Raw genomic sequence first — 20,652 nt, forward strand, 5'->3', positions numbered from 1 at the left:
TACTGATGGGGTTTTGGTGTAGGTGTCCTTCCTGTTTGATAGTTTTCCTTCTAACAGTCAGGACCCTCAGCTGTAGGTCCGTTGGAGATTGCTTGAGGTCCACTCCAGACCCTGTTTGCCTGGGTATCAGCAGCAGAGGCTGCAGAAGATAGAATATTTCTGAACAGCGAGTGTACCTGTCTGATTCTTGCTTTGGAAGCTTCCTCTCAGGGGTGTACTCCACCCTGTGAGGTGTGGGGTGTCAGACTGCCCCTAGTGGGGGATGTCTCCCAGTTAGGCTACTCAGGGGTCAGGGACCCACTTGAGCAGGGAGTCTGTCCCTTCTCAGATCTCAACCTCCGTGTTGGGAGATCCACTGCTCTCTTCAAAGCTGTCAGACAGAGTCCTTTGCGTCTGCAGAGGTTTCGGCTGCGTTTGTTATTGCCCTGTCCCCAGAGGTGGAGTCTACAGAGACAGGCAGGTTTCCTTGAGCTGCTGTGAGCTCCACCCAGTTCGAGCTTCCCAGCAGCTTTGTTTACCTACTTAAGCCTCAGCAATGGCGGGCGCCCCTCCCCCAGCCTCGCTGCTGCCTTGCTGGTAGATCACAGACTGCTGTGCTAGCAATGAGGGAGGCTCCGTGGGCCTGGGAGCCTCCCGGCCAGGTTGGGATATGATCTCCTGGTGTGCCTGTTTGCTTAAAGCGCAGTATTGGGGTGGGAGTTACCCGATTTTCCAGGTGTTGTGTGTCTCAGTTCCCCTGGCTAGGAAAAGGGATTCCCTTCCCCCTTGCGCTTCCCAGGTGAGGCAATGCCTTGCCCTGCTTCAGCTCTCGCTGGTCGGGCTGCAGCAGCTGACCAGCACCGATCGTCCGGCACTCCCCAGTGAGATGAACCCAGTACCTCAGTTGAAAATGCAGAAATCACCGGTCTTCTGTGTCGCTCGCGCTGGGAGTTGGAGACTGGAGCTGTTCCTATTCGGCCATCTTGCTCCGCCCATCTCATTTTCTCTACTGGGATTTATTGAAAAATTCTGTTTGTGAATGGAATTCATTTTGGGATTTTTGTTTTTATTTTTATTTTTAATTTTTAAAATTTCCATAGGTTTTGGTGGAACAGGTAGTATTTGGTTACATGAGTACATTCGTTAGTGGTGATTTGTGAGATTTTGGTGCGCCCATCAGCTGAGCAAGTATACACTTGGAATTCATTTTTATTTCCACAGGTATTATATTCTTTTTACATAATTAGGCACAACTTCACAACTCAAGGAGAGGAACAGTAAGGATCTTTGTCAAAATCATCTGCAGTAAAGAAAAAAAGAACATTTTCAGCTGTGGCATCAGGGACTTTACACATAGTAGAAGCATAAGAAAATTTTATCAAATGAAGGAAAAAATAAAGAAATTAGAAGAGAAGGGAAGAATGTGGTGCTTTCTTTGGACCATTTTATATAAAATCTGGGGTGAATTAATTCATCCAGACAGCACTGTTTGGGCAACCAGTGCATATGTTCTCCCTACATTGTGAATAAGAGGCAGCATTATTGACCTTAGCCTTAACCTAGGAGAGGATGTTTATGTACAAACCTTGGAGGCCTTCAAGAGAAGATGACATAAAATGTGAACATACACATTTATATCCCTTATGGATTTGATATTCTTGCACTGAAAGTTTGGCTATTTCTCAAGCTTGAGAATGCCTGGTGGTACAGAAGGCATGATTTTTCACTCTCTGCTAATAGAATCAAGCTTCTGACTGCCACCAGTACAATGGTAGCACCCAGATTTCAGTTTCAGAACCTGTGGCAGATCTACCTGCCCCACCGGCTCAGTTTGTCTCAACCAATGAGCACTTTAATGTTGGTTTTCCAGGTCGATTGCTTGGTAAGGCAACATCAATATCCTGGATATGGTATTTGCTAGTGATCCTCTGAAGCAAAATATGTACACATCAGGCTGTATATTTGCTAATTAAACAGTCCCCAGGGACATCAAGAAATCCAATGCTAAATAACCCTCTTGGAAAATGTTATTTCCTAACCAGCCCCAACTATTATGTACTAAGGTGCTTCCACAACCCATGACTTGTCTATGTCATGGCACCCCAGTGCCTTTATATGAGCACCAAGACATATCCACAGGTTAGTTGGCCAGAGTTTGACAAATGCTTGTGGCCAGGGAGAGGTTTTTTTCATGTGCGTCACTAACTTTCCCACACAAAAATGGGAGACTGAGACTCTATACAGCAGTCAACCAGCCTAAACTGGAAAACAGTGTTGTGTCATATACAGCCCTGAAACTGGCAGGCACTTAAGAGATTATCCATTCTAGCCCCCTCATATTAAAGATAGAAAGAATGTATCTTCAAGCAGAGAAGTGATGTGATCAAGGTCACAGAGTGACTGACAGAGCTGGAACCTGAACCAAAGCCTTCCAACTCCAAGTTTGACGCTTTTTTAACCCACCTTGCTGCGTCCAGATTGCCTTCAGCCCTTGGACATAGAACTGGTTTTTGGAGCCAATATAAAGAAAAACACTAGAGAATAAGGCAGTCCTGCCTCCAGCACTGAGAAGGCAGGAGAATGACAACAGCCAGGCCACCAAAGTGTGTGTGAACTGGAGTATACTTTGGTCTTAAAGAAAGGCAATCAAAGACCACTGCGCTATCATCTAACTAGAAGCACACAATGCAGAATCATCACAATATCAACCTGAAGTTCTTAAGTTCTTGCTCACTTTGCCTTTCTCTTTACTTTAAGCCTATAGGCCAATCCTTTTCCTACAGTTTCCCTTTTTACATAATTAGGTACAACACCCCATTCCCAACTGAACATCTGTCTCTTCTTATAAATATGGCTTCCTATGGAAGAAGCTCAGCGTCTAAGATGGATGTGTATCTCTGAGAGTTTTCTTGATAGGTGTACTAGCCCTGAGAGCCAGAAGACCTGAGTTCTGGCTCCAGTTCTGCTGGATGGCTAAGGGCTGAGTGACTGGCCCCAGTTTTACTGGATGGTAAGGATGGACTCAGTGACTGTCAATAAGGCATTTTCCTTTTCCCTGATTGAGGTTCCTCAACTGTAAAATGAAGGGATTGGACTAGACAATGTCTAAGGTTCCTTCTGGTTTTAACGGTCTGTGACAATTGTTTTTAATTACTCATGAATTTTCTAACCTCCCATCTCTTCTTTCCTCTATTAGTCTAATAACACATTCATACTAAATTTACTAGGTACAGACACACCTATACACACTTCTGTACACATTTCTATGCTTCTATACACACTTTCTCAGCCAAGAATGAGTCAAGGTATACACATGCACATGTGCACTTAGTTTTGAAGAGGAAGTATCATCCAAGACCCAGTATGTGGTCTCACGTTAATTCAATATGCAATATAAATGTAGACAACACAACCCTTTTTTCTTACCATTTGGAAAGCTTATTTCTGAAGGTGTGCCTTGTGCAGAGCCTAAAGATTTGAAAGTGGAGCTAGTTGCAGTTGACTTGAGGAATGGTGTCAACAGTTTGTGCTCAAAGGTTTTCTTTAGTCCCTCCTGTTTATATCCAACTTTTATCTGACACCGGCTGCTCGCATCTGAAATGATACCAAGAAAAGTTAAAAACATAAAACTCATCAAATTCTATACTTAAAGTAGTGATATAAATTACACTATAAAGTAGGTATATAAATTACACTTCAATAATCTGGTTTAAAAACACAAAGCTTGATGCACAGTGTTCATTCTGCATACCTGAAGGAGTCAGCTTTTCTATGAAGTTGTAAGAAGTAGGTTTGTACTATAATGTGTGGTGTAAGAAGAGACAATTCACATACCTAGGATGCCTGCTTTTCCGAGAGCACAAGGACCAGCAGATTGCTGATATGGTCAGCATAAAGTGGGGAATGGGGGGAATCTCAGTGCTACTTGTGGAATCTTAGAGTTCAAATGCTGCCTTCACTAAAGAAAATTGATTAGGCTTTGTATTGAGACTGAGAGAAGCTGCCTGAATTGGATGGAAGATCCTTTTGATACATAGAACATCAGTTTGCCTGCACTGGAAACATTCTTAAGGGAAGCATCAGCGTTAAGAGGCAACATCTGAGTTCACTACATCCCCCAGTTTGTGGGCCATCAGTACACCTGTGCAGCCCACTGGCCAGGCATCTTAGGAATGCTTATAAGTTATCTCTATCTCCACCACCACTCCTTGCTTCCTATATCCACTCAACCCACTGTTGGCTACTAGCCAGAAGCCCCTGAGACCCAGTGCCTGGAACACAGTAGACACGCATTCAATGTTCTTTTAATTGAATTGAGACTGATGTGACAGTGAGGGTAAGCAATCCAAGGAATCTGGGCCAAAACAAAAGCATCCCTAGTTTAAAATATGGCCCAAGTCACATTCTTCATTTGACTTCATTCATCTCAGCTCAAAAGCACAAATCATTTTCACGACATGGAAACAGCCTGTGTTTTGATGCTGATATGCTGTATGTACTCAAGTTAGGAGACAAATTAATCTGATCAGTTTTGTAAAACATGTAAAATTCAAAACTTCATCCAAACTGACATCTTACCAGAAGAGTTATCCAACCGCAACCACCCACAACAGAGGTGTATCTGCCACTGCTCCCGCACACTCTCCTTCATCACACAGTGAAACACAAAAATGAAGAATCCTAAGCCAGGAGAAGAAGGTCAGTCTTTTTCGGTTTCTTTCACCAGCTGTCACCAATGCCCTGACTCAGGTCTGCTCCTGTCATGAGAGATACTACTTTCAAGGAACCCCAGGACCACTACTGGCTTTCTGATCTTGTCTTTGTAGCCTCCCTCCCAAAGGCAAAAATGTCTATATCAAGACTTCATGTCAACCACTATTTTGTCCCGGGGCTGCTGTTCATCCTAGAGCATGAGAGGTAAGGTAGCCCCTCTCTGAGATTGCTTTCAATCATCCCCACAACCTGGCATTGGCATCCTTGTGTAGTTTCCTTCCACATTGGACCAATAGAATATAGCAGAAGGGATGGCATGTCACTTTCAAGATTAGGTTATAAAAGATCTCTCTCTCTCTCTCTCTCTCTCTCTCATCACTCTGAAGGAAGCCAAGTATTTTGTCCTGAGGACATCCTGGCATCTCTGTGGAGAGGCCCACATGGTGAGGAACTGAGGCTTCCAGTCCACGACCATGTGGATGAGCCTTCCTGGAAGCACATTCCCCAGTCCCAGTCAAGTTTTTAGATCATCGCAGGCCCGGATGACAGCTTGACTACAACTTTACGACAGTCCCTGCGTCAGAAACACCCAGCTAAGCTGCTCCTGAATTACTGATCCTCAGACACTGTGTGAGATAATAAATTTTTGTTGTTTTAGGCTGGTAAAATTTGGGGGCAATGTATTACATAGCAATAAATAGCTATTACACATGCTTTTTGGCATAATGACACCATGTGGAAACCATGGATTTGACCCTCAACTTCCAATGCCAGCCCTGATTTTGTCCTGCAAGGGGGAGGGAGGAGCTGAAAGTCTTTGTCAGCAGTGCTGGCCATTTCTCTTTCTCACCCTCTAAAATATCTCCTTGGAAGATAAAAGTATGACTTAAGATTATCTTGGCCAGGCATGGTGGCTCACACCTGTAATCCCAGCACTTTGGGAGGCAGAGGCAGGTGGATCACTTGAAGCCAGTAGTTCAAGACCAACTTGGTCAACATAGAGAAACCCCGTCTCTATTAAAAATACATAAAATTAGCTGGGTGTGGTGGCACATGCCTGTAGTCCCATCTACATGGAAGGCTGAGACACGAGAATCACTTAAACCCAGGAGGCAGAGGTTGCAGTGAGCCGGAATCGAGCCACTACACTCCAGCCCGGGCGATAGAGCAAGATTCTGTCTTAAAAAAAAAAATTATCTTGATTGCAAATTCCCTGGAGGACCAATTAGATTTCCTGCAGTTGGGGGTAGAATTGGCAGAAATAACTCCTGCCAATAGCCTGACTTATATTTATGGTCCATTACAAAAAGTCTTTATCCACAAAACCTTTCCAGATGCCTCAAACTGAAACTCATTTTTCCCACATCTGAACTCTCATAACATTTTGTTTCTTGTATTGTTATATGTAGCCATACAATTATTCATCTATTTCCCATTTCTCCACCTAGCTGTTGAGTCTTTGAGGGCTGAGATATGTTTCCTTTTCATATTTATGCCATTTTGCCCTTCATCTTTAATGCACTAACTGCTGCAGCTCAATAAATATATGTTGATTTGAACTCCAAGGCACTTGATACACAAACTCTCACATCCACCTACAACATAGTGATAACTGCTTGAGCCTCAAAATATTTATTCTGATCCAAGTGCAGTTTGGAAACCTTTATTCTCTATACAGGTTCAGCTTGCCTCTAAATTGGCCAGTTGTCCTGAAGGTAAGTTAGTATCAAAGAGGTCTTAACCCATTGTAAACTGAGCACCAGTCTATTGTAAATGCCCCAAAGCAAATTTCAGCTAGAGCACTGCTGGAAGTAAAGATAACAAACCTGCACATTGTGCACATGTACCCTAGAACTTAAAGTATAATAAAAAATAAATAAATAAAAAGAATCTTGATGGAGGCGAGTGACAGTCTCCTGCCATATTCTGTCCTTGTTTGACCATACCTCCCACCAGCACCATGTTCAGTTTGGGAGGCTTTGTTTTAAGAGCAAGATGACAAACAGAAGTATTCAAGAATACAGTGAAGAAGGATAGTGAAGAAAAGCTGAAAGAGCTGGGATGTTGTATCCAGACCAAAAAAAAAAAAAAAAAAAACTTGGAGTGGAAAACATAGAGTGAGAAGAGATGGTAACTTAGCCACAGATCTGAAAGGGCTGCCATGAAAAGGACAAATTAGGCTTGTATCTGTACAGTTGCCCGGTTAGAACCAGGAGAAATGGAAGAATGTTCCAGAGCAACCACGTACTAACAAATCACAGCTAGTGTTTATTTGGCAATAAGTATATGATAGGCATTGTACTATTAGTCTCATTTTTATAGTTGAGGAAACTCGGAGTCCAAGAAGTCTAGTAAACTTGACCCAGGTCACAGAGCTAACATTGAGCTGGCAGCACCAGTTCCGAATACAGGCAGTCTGACTATAGAGCCCAAGGCCTTAACTACTGTACTATACTAACCTCAGGTAAGGAAAACCGGTACCACATCAGAGCTGATAAATGCTTTGCTTTACAGAATGGTGAGCTCTCAGACTATGGAAAGTTTCAGGCAGAGGCAAGTGACTTCTTGTCACTCGATGGGAAGTTTGATTGGGAAGATCTTGGCTCCCTAGCCCCAGCCCTGAGACTCTGATTCCAGATAGGAGGCTAAACGGAATGGCATGTAAACGGAATGGCATCCCAAAAGCTTTATCCCCATGTGTAACCAAACAACTGCGGGGATGAATTCAGCAGTGTTTGCTGTTTTTCTGAGCAGCAGCCACCTGGAAGGCGGCACAGCACCCCGAGGAGAGCAAACCACAGTCTCAGAGCAGGCAAAACTCCTCCAACTTCAGCATGTACAAGGGGTGACAGTGACATCAAGCACCTATTACTACTCTGATTTCTTGCATGGAGTTTAGTTTTCAGACTTAAAGGTTATTCTGTGAATTCCAGTGAGCTGCCTGCCAACTCTCCCCCTCTGCCTGACAGCTTTCCTTTTCCTTTCCCATAACAGATTGATCTGCTTACTCACTAGGAAAACACAGGCATGAGGGAAGATGTCAGGTTTTTGTCACCTGCAGTTTTATTTGTGCATTCCTCCTTCACAAATAGCTCATCATGAGCATAATTTTTCCCACTTGACCACAGGTCACCCCCATCCCCTTCAGCCAGCGTTGCAAGCTTGTCATTTGTCTTTTAAATGACTACTTTGTTCACTTGTTCCACCATTTGTTTTGGAGGTTATTCGGGTCATGTGTGTGTGTGTGTCTTGAATTTGAAACTCTGAGCTCTGAAAACTCCCTTGCTACAAGACGGTACATGCTATCTTGTAGTCATTTCAGGCAGGACTGGCAAGACTTTGTGCTTGATGGACATAAGGCATATCTGGCAGACAGAGACAGCTTGGCTCTTTTGGTGCTGGATCTATGGGACTTTGATTTTAGTTTTCAAGAAATACCCAGTTAGAACACTTATATACTGTTGGTGGGAATGTAAATTAGTTCTGTCACTGTGGAAAGCAGTTTGAAGATTTCTCAAATAAATTAAAACAGAGCTACTATTTGACTCAGCAATCCCATTATTGGGTATATATCCAAAAGAAAACAGATCACTCTACCAAAAAGACACATGCACCCTTATGTTCATTGCAACAATATTCACAATGGTAAAGACACGGAATCAAACTAGGTGTCCATTAATGGTGGATTGGATAAAGAAAGTGTCTACATAGCCACCATGGAATACTACTCAGCTATAAAAAAAGAATGAGATCATGTCATTTGCAGCAGCATGGATGCAGCTAGGGGCTATTACGCTAAGTGAATTAATGAAGGAACGAAAACCAAGTACTGCATGTTCTCACTTAAAAGTGAAAACTAAACATGGGGTACACATGGACATAAAGATGGCAACGGTAGACAACTGGGGACTATTAGAGGGGAGAGGAGGGAGAAAGTAAGGATTGAAAAGGTAACTATTGGGTTCTATGCTTACTACCTAGATGATGGGATCATTCACACCCAAAACCTCAGCATGACATAATATACCCAGCTAACAAACCTGCACATCTACCCCCTGAATCTGAAATAAAAGTTGAAAAGAAAAGAAATATCCTATTAAATTCTGCTTCTATCCATGCAGTTTCCTTCCTTAGATGCTACTTTCCACCATAAGAGTGGTTTTGAAAACACCCCTGCCCCTCCTTTTTAAAATCAGAACTGCCTGGCTTTCTTGATCTTTTGCCAGCTTTCCTTTAACCCCTCTTTCCACAGAGTGAGTGCATTTTTCCTCAGAATCACTGAGCCAAAGAGAAGCCTGGAGTTACCACTGTGGAGGAAGTCTTCACAGGCACTTGGGTTCTAATCCGTTTCCATGGACATTCTCCACCATGACTGGTTAGTTCTTGAGGTTAGAGCATCAGGTTAGAGTACTGTAGTGTGGGCCAGGCAGTTCTATCCACAGAAAAAGTGTAGAACCATCACCAGGGCCTACACTAGAATACAACCTTCAGTTCTACACTAGAATTCAACCAAGTGCCAGTAGCCTCAAAGGGAACCAAGAGAGGGTGGTATTGAGAGTTTCTAAAAATTCCATTCCTACTACCAGAGGCAATAAAAATGGCATGTGAAGGAAGAACAACACATTTTGTGACTTCTTATATTCCAATTAGAACATGGCTGTATATGGTTGGCAGGATCTGGTGGGACAGAAAGTTTCCACTGATCCACCTCATTGCTTAAAATAAGATGGTTTCTTGAGTCATAAAACATAAATGCAAAAACCATGCCTTCTGCTACATTGCTTCCCCCCACTCCCCACAGCACTTTGCAAGTGCCTGGAATATAATAACTGCATGCCAATTTATTTTTCTCAAGGTTCCTCAGGGATTAACAATGACCACAATAAAAGGTTCAGAGGTTTTTAAGACACTACATTAAAACAAGTTTTTAAAGACGATTTTTTTTTTTTGTAATAGAACTTTTACCATGCTAATGTACATAGTGCTATTCCAAGAAAGGGGGAATGTAATTTGCCACATTTCCCAAAGTTATTTGACCATAGAACTTTTTCCTTGCAGGAGCATCCCATGGGATCATCAGTGGGCTTCAGTACGGAAAAGAAGGGTTTATTGAATGAAAAAAAAAAATAGCGGAGAGCACGAAGGTAGAGTCTAACTCAATGAAATGCCAAGTTGACCCTCAGCCTGTCCCTACTGGAGTAGCCCAGATGGACTGGACCAAACTTGAGGATAAAAGTATGGGGTAGAATTAGAGACTCACACAAAATAATTTTGCAGGCCTCTTCCCCTCAGTATTTTTAATAGGCAAAATCAGGTTAAAATGAACATCAGCAATTACTCAGAGTTACATGAACCAGATCCCTAGCTTTCTTTTCTTTTCTGTTTTTCTTTTCTTTTCTTTCTTTCTCTCTTTTTCTTTCTTTCTTTCTTTCTTTCTTTCTTTCTTTCTTTCTTTCTTTCTTTCTTTCTTTCTTTCTTTCTTCTCTCTCTCTCTCTCTCTCTCTCTCTCTCTCTCTCTTTCTTTCTTTCTTTCTTTCTTTCTTTCTTTCTTTCTTTCTTTCTTTCTTTCTTTCTTTTTTTTGACAGAGTCTCTCTCTGTTGCCCAGGCTGGAGTGCAGTGGCACGATCATAGCTCACTGCAACCTCTGTCTCCCGGAGTTCAAGCGATTCTCCTGCCTCAGCCTCCCAAGTAGCTAGGATTACAGGCACATACCACCATGCCCGGCTAATTTTTATATTTTTTAGTAGAGACGGGGTTTCACCATGTGGGTCAGGCTGGTCTCAAACTCCTGACCTCAGGTGATCCGCCCGCCTCAACTTCCCAAAGTGCTGGAATTGCAGGCATGAGCCACTGCACCCAGCCCCTAGCTTTTACTTCTCATGCCATCTTTTGTCGACCATTTCATCACTTCATTGACTATTTGTTCATTTCATCAGAATAAAGGAAAATAATTAAAAGAACTCTAGGGCCTTTAGCTTAGGATCATCTAATTCAACCAATTGTGGTAACTTTTTAAAGGTTGCCTTATAGCAAAATCAAGGCTACAACCTTGACCTTTCCCATAGCCCTTTGCTTTTAACCTTCATTCCTGTATGATTCTATGATAGTCTAGCCTGGCTCTTTCCCAAAATATTAGGATATCTGATGCAGATAGAGTCTATGGGGCCAAAACTTTAATGTTTCTGCTTTCCAGTTAATTGCTATGTTTAGCTGGATTGTGCACTTCAAAATATCAACATGAGTGTGAATCTGTACATTTTTTAGCACAATGTGTTGATACAATGAACACTGTATGAAGTATTGCCAATCAGTGTTTGATATAGGCATTTCCAACTACCTAAAGTTGAGTTACCTATCTGGGCTTCTCCCTATACCACTGAGTAAGAGAGAGTGGGCTGTGTGTGCATTTAATGAAGACTAACATCTAGTTAATGTTTCCAACAGGTGAGATTATTTTCCACAGCAACAAAAGCTTTGCTGGAGCTGTAGCTGGCCACGGAAAAGGCAAAAAAGCAGCAGTTACCTTGCAAAGTGTTAAAAATGGCAAAAAGATACAAGAAAAAGATTCTCACAGGTCCCCAGGCAAAAAAGGCAAACCCCCAGGTGAGGCCAAGTAAGAATGTCAGGCTCGTTGTGCCTTTGAGGTCATGCAGGATCATCTTCCGACGAGTCTTCTGGCTTTGGGATTTCACAGAATTCAGTTGAACAAGAACAGTGCAGAACATGGAGAGATTCATGAGAAATATGAGGCAAAAATAAGCCACCACTGAGATGTAAAAGATAGAATCATCTTTAATCCAACAACTGTAAGAAACAAAGAAGACTATCATGAGATAGGGAAACATAAAGTCCTATTTCTCAGAGACTGAAGATCATCTAGTCAATTTTATTTCACCCTAAGGGCATCTAGCCCTAGAGAAATGAACTGGACAGAGTTCACTCACACCAACTGGAGGCAGAGCTGGGACAAGAACCTCAATCTCCTGAACCCCACTTCAGGGTTCTCTCCAACACTAAGTCAGAAATCCTAGAGGATGGTTTCTGCCATCCTCTAGGATTATGCGGAACCCGTCAGTCCAATTCCCTAGGAAATGGTTCTATTCGTTAATAGCAGAAAAACGAATGATACATTTTCCCCCAAAGTGGCTCTCTGTCGCCGCGCTCCCCACACCGCCCCCGCATGCCCTCCCTCCCAACACCTTACACCTAAGCTCTTATTTGCAGGATGAATTCTACTTTACATGATAAATATCACAGTGAAAGGATGTGAGCAATGAGTGGCTTTTCTGAAAGCTATATCAAACAATGGTGAAATTATGAAAGTTAATGAAAATGCTACAAAAAAAGAACAGCTCTAGGTGTACTGCTTTAAAATATGATGTATTTGGATGACAAAGGCAACACTGGCCACTGGATTGATTAATGACTCTATAGTTTTTATTAAAGAAAAAATGTGCAGTGATTCATATGAACAAATATTCCATTTAATAACATTTGCAATTACTGGAGGCATTTTCCCTGATTTTTGAACACGGAGAAGATTGACTAATTTAACTGTGTGTCAACTGAGCTCTCTTTTCTAAAACCAGGAAAATCTCTTTTGGTCATGTTGTTTATGTTGGCATGGATACTTTCACTTATGTGTGAGTTTGTCTCTGTGTGTGTGTTGCAAACGTGTTAAAAAACATTTAATTTTCCTAATAGATTCTGATACCTAGAGTTCCCTGAATATTATCAGCATCCTTAAAGGATGCTATAGAAAACTGTTAAAATGAGATAGTGTTATATGTTTGGGTAGAGAATCACCTTCAAGATATATTGTTAAGTGGAAAGACCAAGGTGCCAAATGGTGTATATCTACCACTTGGGTAACAAAGTGTGCAAGAGAATATCCATACAAATTTGATCTTTGGTAATAAATTGGTAATAAGAGTTACCTCAGGAGGGAAACTGGGTAGCTGGAGTTTGGAAGTGGGGCTTATTTTTCATCCTCTACCCTGTTGTACATTTGGATTTTGTTCCATGTGCATGAATTACTTCTTCAAAATATAATTTAAAAAAAAAACTATTAGAGCAGTCTACTTCTTATTAACCAAGTCACATCTGAAAAGTCTCTTTTGGGAAAAAGTGGAGTTGATTTTGTTCTGGTTTTGCTTTAGCTCTTGCTTTTGATGGTTCAAGAAGAGTCACCATTAGGTAGACACTGGGGACCTTTTAAGTCACAAAACAGGCAAGGGGGGAGGTTGGAGCGGGAGATAAGAAGGAAGGGAAGAGAAAATGGAAGAGAAAGAAAAGATAACAAGGAATTTTAATTAGAAAGCATCTGCTATAAAGGGCAAAATAATTTTGACCCGCTGGAAACTGTCATCTCAATATGAAAGACGGGGGAGTCTTGGAGCAGGACCTCCTACATTTGATTCCAGTCCAGTGGGAGAGGAAATCTATAGTGGAAGAACTTGAGAGGCAATGATAAAAAGAATGGAATAATCAGAAGTGTAAAATGAGATTGTGCAGCCTAAAGGACCGCAGGGCAACTGTCTACACGCCTACACGCCTGTAAAAGAAGGTTTTGGAGAGGTGGGGTGAAGTGAATTGCTACTCTCGTGTGATTGTGGTTGACAGAACTAAAGAGATGAGCTTATACATCAAATGGGATAAAAAGAAAAAAATGAAAAGAAACAAGAAAACAACAAAGCTGAGGCCATTTACAAAGGAAAGCTGTTTAGCATTCTTCAGGGAAGACCTTTGTTGCTGAAAGGTAAAAAATGTTTTCCAAATCATCTCAGAATTTCCTTGTAGTGGCCACTAACTCTTTGCAATGACCTTTGCAATGTGTGAGCTTTGTAATCACAATACCTGCCAGTTACACAGCATTTGCCGTAGAACAGGCAATATGCTGAGCACATTACATACATGATATCATTTTAATTTGCACAGGACGTTAACAGGAAACATTATTATTCCCATTTTCCAGAGGAGGAAATTGAACTAAAAAGTAAAGTAACTTGCCTAAGGTCATAGAGGACCCAGGCAACTAACCATTACATAAATGTAGCCTTGACTATGCTTAGGGCAAAAGGGCTTAGGCTGATTTCTTCCTGAAGCCAGAGTCAAGACCAATCCCAGGCAAGAACGCTTTACCATACCTTGCTGGGCCAGAGCCCCACCACTAGAGAAAGAGATGCTGGTACTTACAATGGAGTTGTTGGGCTCAGAGTTCCATACAGATCTTTTTTCACACTGACTGTGATTGCCACCATGATTGCTGGGATTCCTGCAGTGGGAAAGCAAGTCAGAGGCATTTCTTCAGGTAGCAGGGAGGCATCCTAATCAATGACTGTGGGTGATGATACATTAAGACACTGTTTAAATGAGCCACAGATGTGTGGGCATCAAAATACTATTGTTTGCAAAATGTTTGTGAATTCTTCCGAGTTAAACATTTCTAGGAGTTCTCCAATCTGCTAAACTAGACAGCATGCCAATGGCTCCAATACAACACCCACCAGTTATTAAAAATAGCTCAAGTGCCAAAAAATCAACTTGGCAAAAGAAGTATCTAGTTGATTGGAATGCAAGTTCGCATCAAGCATTTCTTCTTAGATGATAAGCCTCTAATTTTTACTCCCTTTCCACATCGCCCCTTCTTTCCCAATAGCTTTTTGTCTAGGTCACCTTAGGGGAAGGGCACAGGCAATCAGCTGCAGCCTTCAGTGCTTTTTTGACAGGGAAACTGTTTCCACACTCGTTACTAGTTTGACATTTTGACTAGATCGACCAGTTAACAACCACTCAATTCAGTCAGACTATAATAAAGCAATCAGTTCAGTCGAAATGGTCAAACGTGAGGAGAGTATAGACACAGGGTTTAAAAATCCAATTTCATGTACATTTGCAAAACTTAAATGATTTCTTTATCTCTCAATTGCATTTCTCCTAGACTAAGAGCATACACCTACATGCATTTTAGGGGTTTTGTTACATGCTTTCCAAAGCTGTTCCAAAGCCCAGGATGCCAAGTATCTTGAAAAATCCTCCACTGTCCCATTCTGTGATAAACACGATAGTCCCTTCAAATCTGTAGAGCCCACCCCAAGCACAGCACCTAGAATGCTGCAGATGTTTTTAAAAATACCCCCGAAGGCTGGAAGGGAGAGACAGAGGAAGGCCTCATCTTTAGGATGGAAGTTGTGTGGCAGTCTTCAAGCTGTGTTTACATATTGAAAATTTTTTTTTTTTAAAAAGATCCCTTCGGTTGTTATTTTAAAAATATAAACAAATCTACTGTCTTGGACAGGGATTCATTAGGTTGGTGCAAAAGTAATTGTGGTTTTTGTCATTAAAATAAACCTTTCCAACAGGTTGCTTTGGCATTCATAAGGCAGAACTCCAAACATAAACAGATGTTAATATCTATTTTCCTTACAGTTGATTGCTTTTGTCTAATATTGAAATGCTCCAAAACTCCCTGTAGTGGGACAGCTCAGCTGTGGCTTCCTGGTGACCTTGCATGTATGCACATAGATCACGCAGGTAAAGGCTTATCTGAATTTGGGCGGTGTGCCCTGCGGACCTCCACAAATTCAAGAAGATGGGAGGCCTGTGGGGAGGTGCTCCAGGGTCATCTCCTATTCACCTCCCTGTCTCCTCCAGGAGGCTGTCAGGAGACAGCTTCTCATCATCTCCCAGGGCTCTGCAGAGGTGTGGGCCTTTGTACCCTGCCCCCTCAGAATAGGGCAGCAGAATAGGAAACAGCATCACTTCCATTTAAAACCAGCTCCTCAGCCACCGGGAATCCTACAAGTCATGTGACAGTCATCCATTCCCTTTGTTTTGGTGTCGTTCTTTTTAGTGTGGGGGACAAGAACATGAAAGGTGGCACTTTTAGGTACCCTTCCTTTCACAGTTTATGTAAGTAGTAAACTGAACCTAATAGTGGCTTATTGTATCTTTCTTTACTGATTGAGCCAGTCAGACTTCTCAGCTTGTGTGTGTAACTAAAGTTTTCCTGCTTCCAAGTACCAAACTTTAGCCTTTCCTGCCTCTCCTTGTAACCCAAGAAATGTATATGAAATTAGAAGATCAAAGAGATAAGAAGTGAGTCCTGGAGGAAGGGCTTAAAAAAGAAGCTGGGAATGAGTGACGATCAGGCAGAAGTAAAGCCAGGATGGAGTGACATTTACAGCCTTTTCACAGTTGGCCATATTATCTGCTTTTTGGATTATTCATGAAGGCTCTCCCACATTTTTCAATCCTCTGATTGAATCAAGATGAGGGACACAAGGCTCTAAGGGGAGTGTATCGACTGCTTTTGGCTCTGTGTTTCTGATGGATTCCAAAGTGTACTAAAACAAGCTTTTAGATTATGATCTGTTCAGTATTTGCCTGTCTCTGCTCCCCACATTAGCATAGATAATAGCACTGACTGTGTATCCAGTGAAAGCATGTACTATGTTAATGAACTCATTAAAGGGATGAGTAGCTAATTAGGAGGGTATTGTCTTCACAAAGGCAGTGGAAGATAAAAATCTGTGTTCCTATGTACCCTAGGTATGCTACTTAATGTATATCTCCTACGCATCTAACACATTGTCTGAACCCAAAATCTGCCTTGAATACACAAGAGAGAGAGGAAAGGAGCTGAGCTGACCATGACAGTTAGAAATGCAGGAAACAAGCCAATGAAATGACATTTGTGTTCAGAAAGATCTATGCTGAGGACCATTCCTGGCTTCTTCCAAGGCCAGCAGTGATCATCACAGTCATGAGGTGTGATGAGAATCAGGTTCTGGCTGACCCAGCACTCTTTCACCCATTTCAAGTCTTTTCCCTGTTCCTTAAACAATATGGCAAGACCATAGAGGTTAGAAGTCCAAACTATGGAGACAAACTCCCTGGCTCAAATCCCAGCTCTCTTGCTTACTAACTGTGTGAGTTTTGGCAAATTACCTAATTTTTCTGTGCCTCAGTCTCCTCATCTATTAAATAGGAATAATGATGGAATCTATCCCATAGAGATATTATGAGGATTAAATGCATATGTAAAGCACTTAGAATAGCATCTGGCACATGTAAGTGCTACCTAAGTGTTAGCTGTTTTATCAGTATTTGTTGTGACTGTAACTTCTGCAAAGGAAGAGATCAAATCTATTCACTACTGTAGAGCCAGCACTTAGCACAACATACAATAAGTAAGTGCTCAATAAATATTTGTGCACCAACTCCTCGCCATAAAGGTTAAAAATTGAATTAATAGAGCAATACAGGCAGAAAAAAAAGATGCATGCCCAAACACCAGCAAGGCCATCCTTAATTTTTTACCTGTGATATTAACAGAATCTAACAGAGCTAGAATTAGAAAGACAAACTTAAGACATAAATATCAAAAACAATGGCAGATATACTCACCCCAACCAACTAGACAAAATTTAAGTATATAATTTGGAATGTATATGTTGAAGACTTTGACTAGAGCCAAATACATGTGGACTGCCTCCAGGCCCATCCAAGTAAAAGAAACAAGCAGGAAGTAATGAAGTGCCACTGCAGCTGTGATACAAACTCCCACCTTCTGAAATGATGACAACCAAGAATTGACCAGAAATACCAGGTTTAGCATCAGTAGTGCTATGCACAGGTTGATCAGAATTTTGGCAGGATAATCTTTTCGAAGTTTGCTAAAAGAGAAAGTACAAGGTTAAGTTAGGTAAAGTCTGTTTTTTTTTTTAATTAAACATTGCCACATCGTATCTACATAATAAGTGAAAGAATAAAAGAATTACTCATCTTTGCTTATACTTTGAAGTCCCCCATTCTCTTTCCAGGTAGAGTCAAAGTATAATAAACATAGTGACCTTAACTAACAGAAATAATAATAGCCTCTCTCAACTACACACTTGAGAGAGGCTATTATTTTTCTTTTTATCTTTTAGAAAGAAAGAAGGAGTTTCCTAGGTATTATGATTCTATCACCACTGCTTCAGCAGGCTGGAGCTACATATTACCAAATAGCAGGATGACTATGGAAACCATTCCAAGTAGAGCTACTTGGATAGTTCTAAAGATCCCAACATATGGCCTCATGGAAATATGGCCTTAAGTTTTATTAAGTGATTGCAACTGTACTTTGCAGAAACTCACCCAATATTTTTCAGAATAAAAAATATGTATTACCCCCTTTGATTATTTTACACTCTTATTAATTATTTAATGATTTAAATTTTGCTGTTTTCATTTAGTGTGAATTTTTTTCCTGAGGTTATAGTAAAGTGCACAAGTGTTAACTATATAACTTGATGGATCTTTACATATGTATATACCTGTGGAACTTCGACACAGATCAAGAGGCAGAATATTTTCAACATCCTAGAAAGCTCTTTCATGCTTCTCCCATTCAATATCACCCACCACAGGTAACCAATACTCTCACTTCTATCCCCATAGATTTCACCTGCGTTTGGAACTTTTTGTAAATGGAACCACACAGTATGTTGTCTTATTTTTCTGGCTTCCTTTGCTCAATTCTGTGTCTCTGAAATTTAGATATTATGTTGTATTGTATAGAAGTAATTCATTTCTTACTGCTGTGTAGCATTCCATTTTACAAATATATCACAATTTATTCATCCAATCAACTGTTAATGTAAATTGGGGTTGTTTCTAATTTGAAGCTACTGTGACTGAAGCTGCTATAAATATTCTTGTACATATCTTTCAGTGGGCATATGTACTCATTTGTCTTGAGTATATATCTAAGAGCGAAATTTCTGGGTCAACAGCGAGATGTATATTTATATTTAACAGGTATTGCCAAAGAATTTTCCAAAGTGTCTGATCCATTTTACATTCCCACTAGCAAATGTACGAGTTCCAGTTGTTCAACATGCTTGTTGACACTTGCTATTGTCCTTATTTTTAATTTTAGCCATTCTGGTGGGTGCAGAGAAGTATATAACTGTGGTTGTAATTAGGATTTCTCTGATGAGTAATGATGTAAAGAACTTTGTCATGTGCTTATTGGCGCCATCTGGTAAAGGTTAGGCTTAGGCACGGATATTCTCTTTTGTGAGGTGCCTGTTCAAGTCTTTTGTCCATTTATAAACTTTATTGTCTTTTGCTTTTTGATTTGTGAGAGTTATTTACACATTCTGCATACAAGTCTTTTATCTGATATATGCATTGTGATTATCTTCTATGTAAGGTTTGCCTTTCACTATCTGAATTGTGTCTTTTGATTAAAGAAGTTCTTAATAAAGTCTACTTTATCAAATTTTCTTTCAGGGTTGGTGTTCTTATATCCTGTAGAGAAATATTTTCCTATCCCAACTCTCTTGTTTTACAAAAATCCAATTAAAATATTTTTAGAGGAGCCTTGATGTTTTGTTTTTAACCTGTCCACTTCATAATCTAATGGATCCAACTTCTTCCTATTGTGATGTGTTCATGAAATTAACAAAGTTACAATGGTAATAGCATCCATCAAACCAAATTAAATGTACTCAGAGCAAGGCTGTATCAACTTACTGAAAAGCTATGTATGTCACCACTGCAACACCCAGGAAAATGGAGGAGATTCCACATCCGGTGTATGTTATAAGCGCTAATATCTGTTCATTCACTGTATCCACTGTAGATCTGGATAAATCCTAAGGAACACAATGTGTTGTGTTTTACACATTCACCAGAGCAAGTTTATGGCAAAATGCTTCCAGTGTTCACTAACGGTAAGTTCCCAGGATGTATAACATTTCTGCCATAGCTCTTCTAAAACCAGATTATGTGAATGGATATATGATAAGACCTAATATTATTTGTTGAGTATGCCTAGTTCAACTGACTGTGTACAGAGCATGGGGAGCCATCAATAGCATTGGAAGAGCATTTAGTCCTTGGCTTCATCATCATTAACATGTTCTACATTTAAAATATAACAAAACTAATAGATGTGAATTTGGGATGCAAAGTGAATAATTATCTGAACTGAGCATCTCAAAACACTACGCAGAACAGAAAAAAAAAAAAAAGATCCTTTTCCTTAGACCTTAAATAGCTTTCACAAAATTAACAAATAAAATGGACCTTAGAGATCACAAAGTTCAGTAATTTATTAATTAAGTACCATTAAAGATCTGAAATGACATGCAAAATTATTTGAATATATGTGTGCACTGGTCTAAGAAGAAGGTCCAAAGCTTTCATCAGATGATTAGAGATTCATGACTCATAGAAGGTTAAGAAGCAGTATTTACTTTGGTAGTCCTCAACCAGGAGTGATTTTACTCCTCTCCCAGGGACATTTTGCGGTATCTGGAGGCATTTTTGGTTGTCACAACTGGGGAGGGTGCTACTGGCATCTAGTGGGGAAAGACCAGGGATGCTGCTAAACATCTCACAAAGCACAGAACAACCCCCCACGACAAAGAATTATTTGGGGCCCGGCGGGGTGGTTCACGCCTGTAATCTCAGCACCTTGGAAGGTTGAGGTGGATGGATCGTGAGGTCAGGAGATCGAGACCATCCTGGCCAAAATGGTGAAACCCCCGTCTCTACTAAAAAAATACAAAAATTAGCTGGGTGTGGTGGCAGGCACCTGTAATCCCAGCTACTGGGGAGGCTGAGGCAGGAGAATCGCTTGAACCCAGGAGGCAGAGGTTGCAGTGACCCGAGATTGTGCCACTGCACTCCAGCCTGGTGACAGAGCAAGACTCTGTCAAAAAAAAAAAAAAAAAAAAAAAAAAAAAAAAGAAAGAAAGAAAGAAAGAAAAGAAAAAGAAAAAGAACTATTTGGCCAGAATATCAATAGTGCCAAGATGGAGAAACCCTGGTGTACTCCAGTCATTCACATTTCAGAAGAAAAATCTAAGATCCAAAAGAGGGAAACAACCTGACCAAGATCACATAGCTAGTTACAGACAGAGCTGGAACAAGAACCCTGGTCTCTCTCTCTCTCTCTCTCTCTC

General features: G+C 40.9%; 1 protein-coding gene across 1 annotated transcript in view; it reads right to left on the reverse strand.

Moving 5' to 3' along the window:
- Window positions 1-550: 550 nt before the first annotated feature.
- LOC105481375 (adhesion G protein-coupled receptor G4) overlaps window positions 551-20,652 on the reverse strand; it is a 111,411-nt gene continuing 91,309 nt past the window's right edge. The window contains exons 17-23 of the mRNA XM_011740908.2: window positions 19,217-19,338; window positions 17,102-17,370; window positions 13,889-13,967; window positions 11,217-11,497; window positions 4,558-4,659; window positions 3,406-3,573; window positions 551-1,279 (exon numbers count right to left, since the gene is read on the reverse strand). Coding sequence (XP_011739210.2) covers window positions 1,242-1,279; window positions 3,406-3,573; window positions 4,558-4,659; window positions 11,217-11,497; window positions 13,889-13,967; window positions 17,102-17,370; window positions 19,217-19,338 — 1,059 coding nt within the window. The 3' untranslated portion in view covers window positions 551-1,241. The remainder of the gene's footprint in view (window positions 1,280-3,405; window positions 3,574-4,557; window positions 4,660-11,216; window positions 11,498-13,888; window positions 13,968-17,101; window positions 17,371-19,216; window positions 19,339-20,652) is intronic.

This window comes from Macaca nemestrina, chromosome X (genome assembly GCF_043159975.1).
Source record: "Macaca nemestrina isolate mMacNem1 chromosome X, mMacNem.hap1, whole genome shotgun sequence".
Classification (NCBI taxonomy): Eukaryota; Metazoa; Chordata; class Mammalia; order Primates; family Cercopithecidae; genus Macaca; species Macaca nemestrina.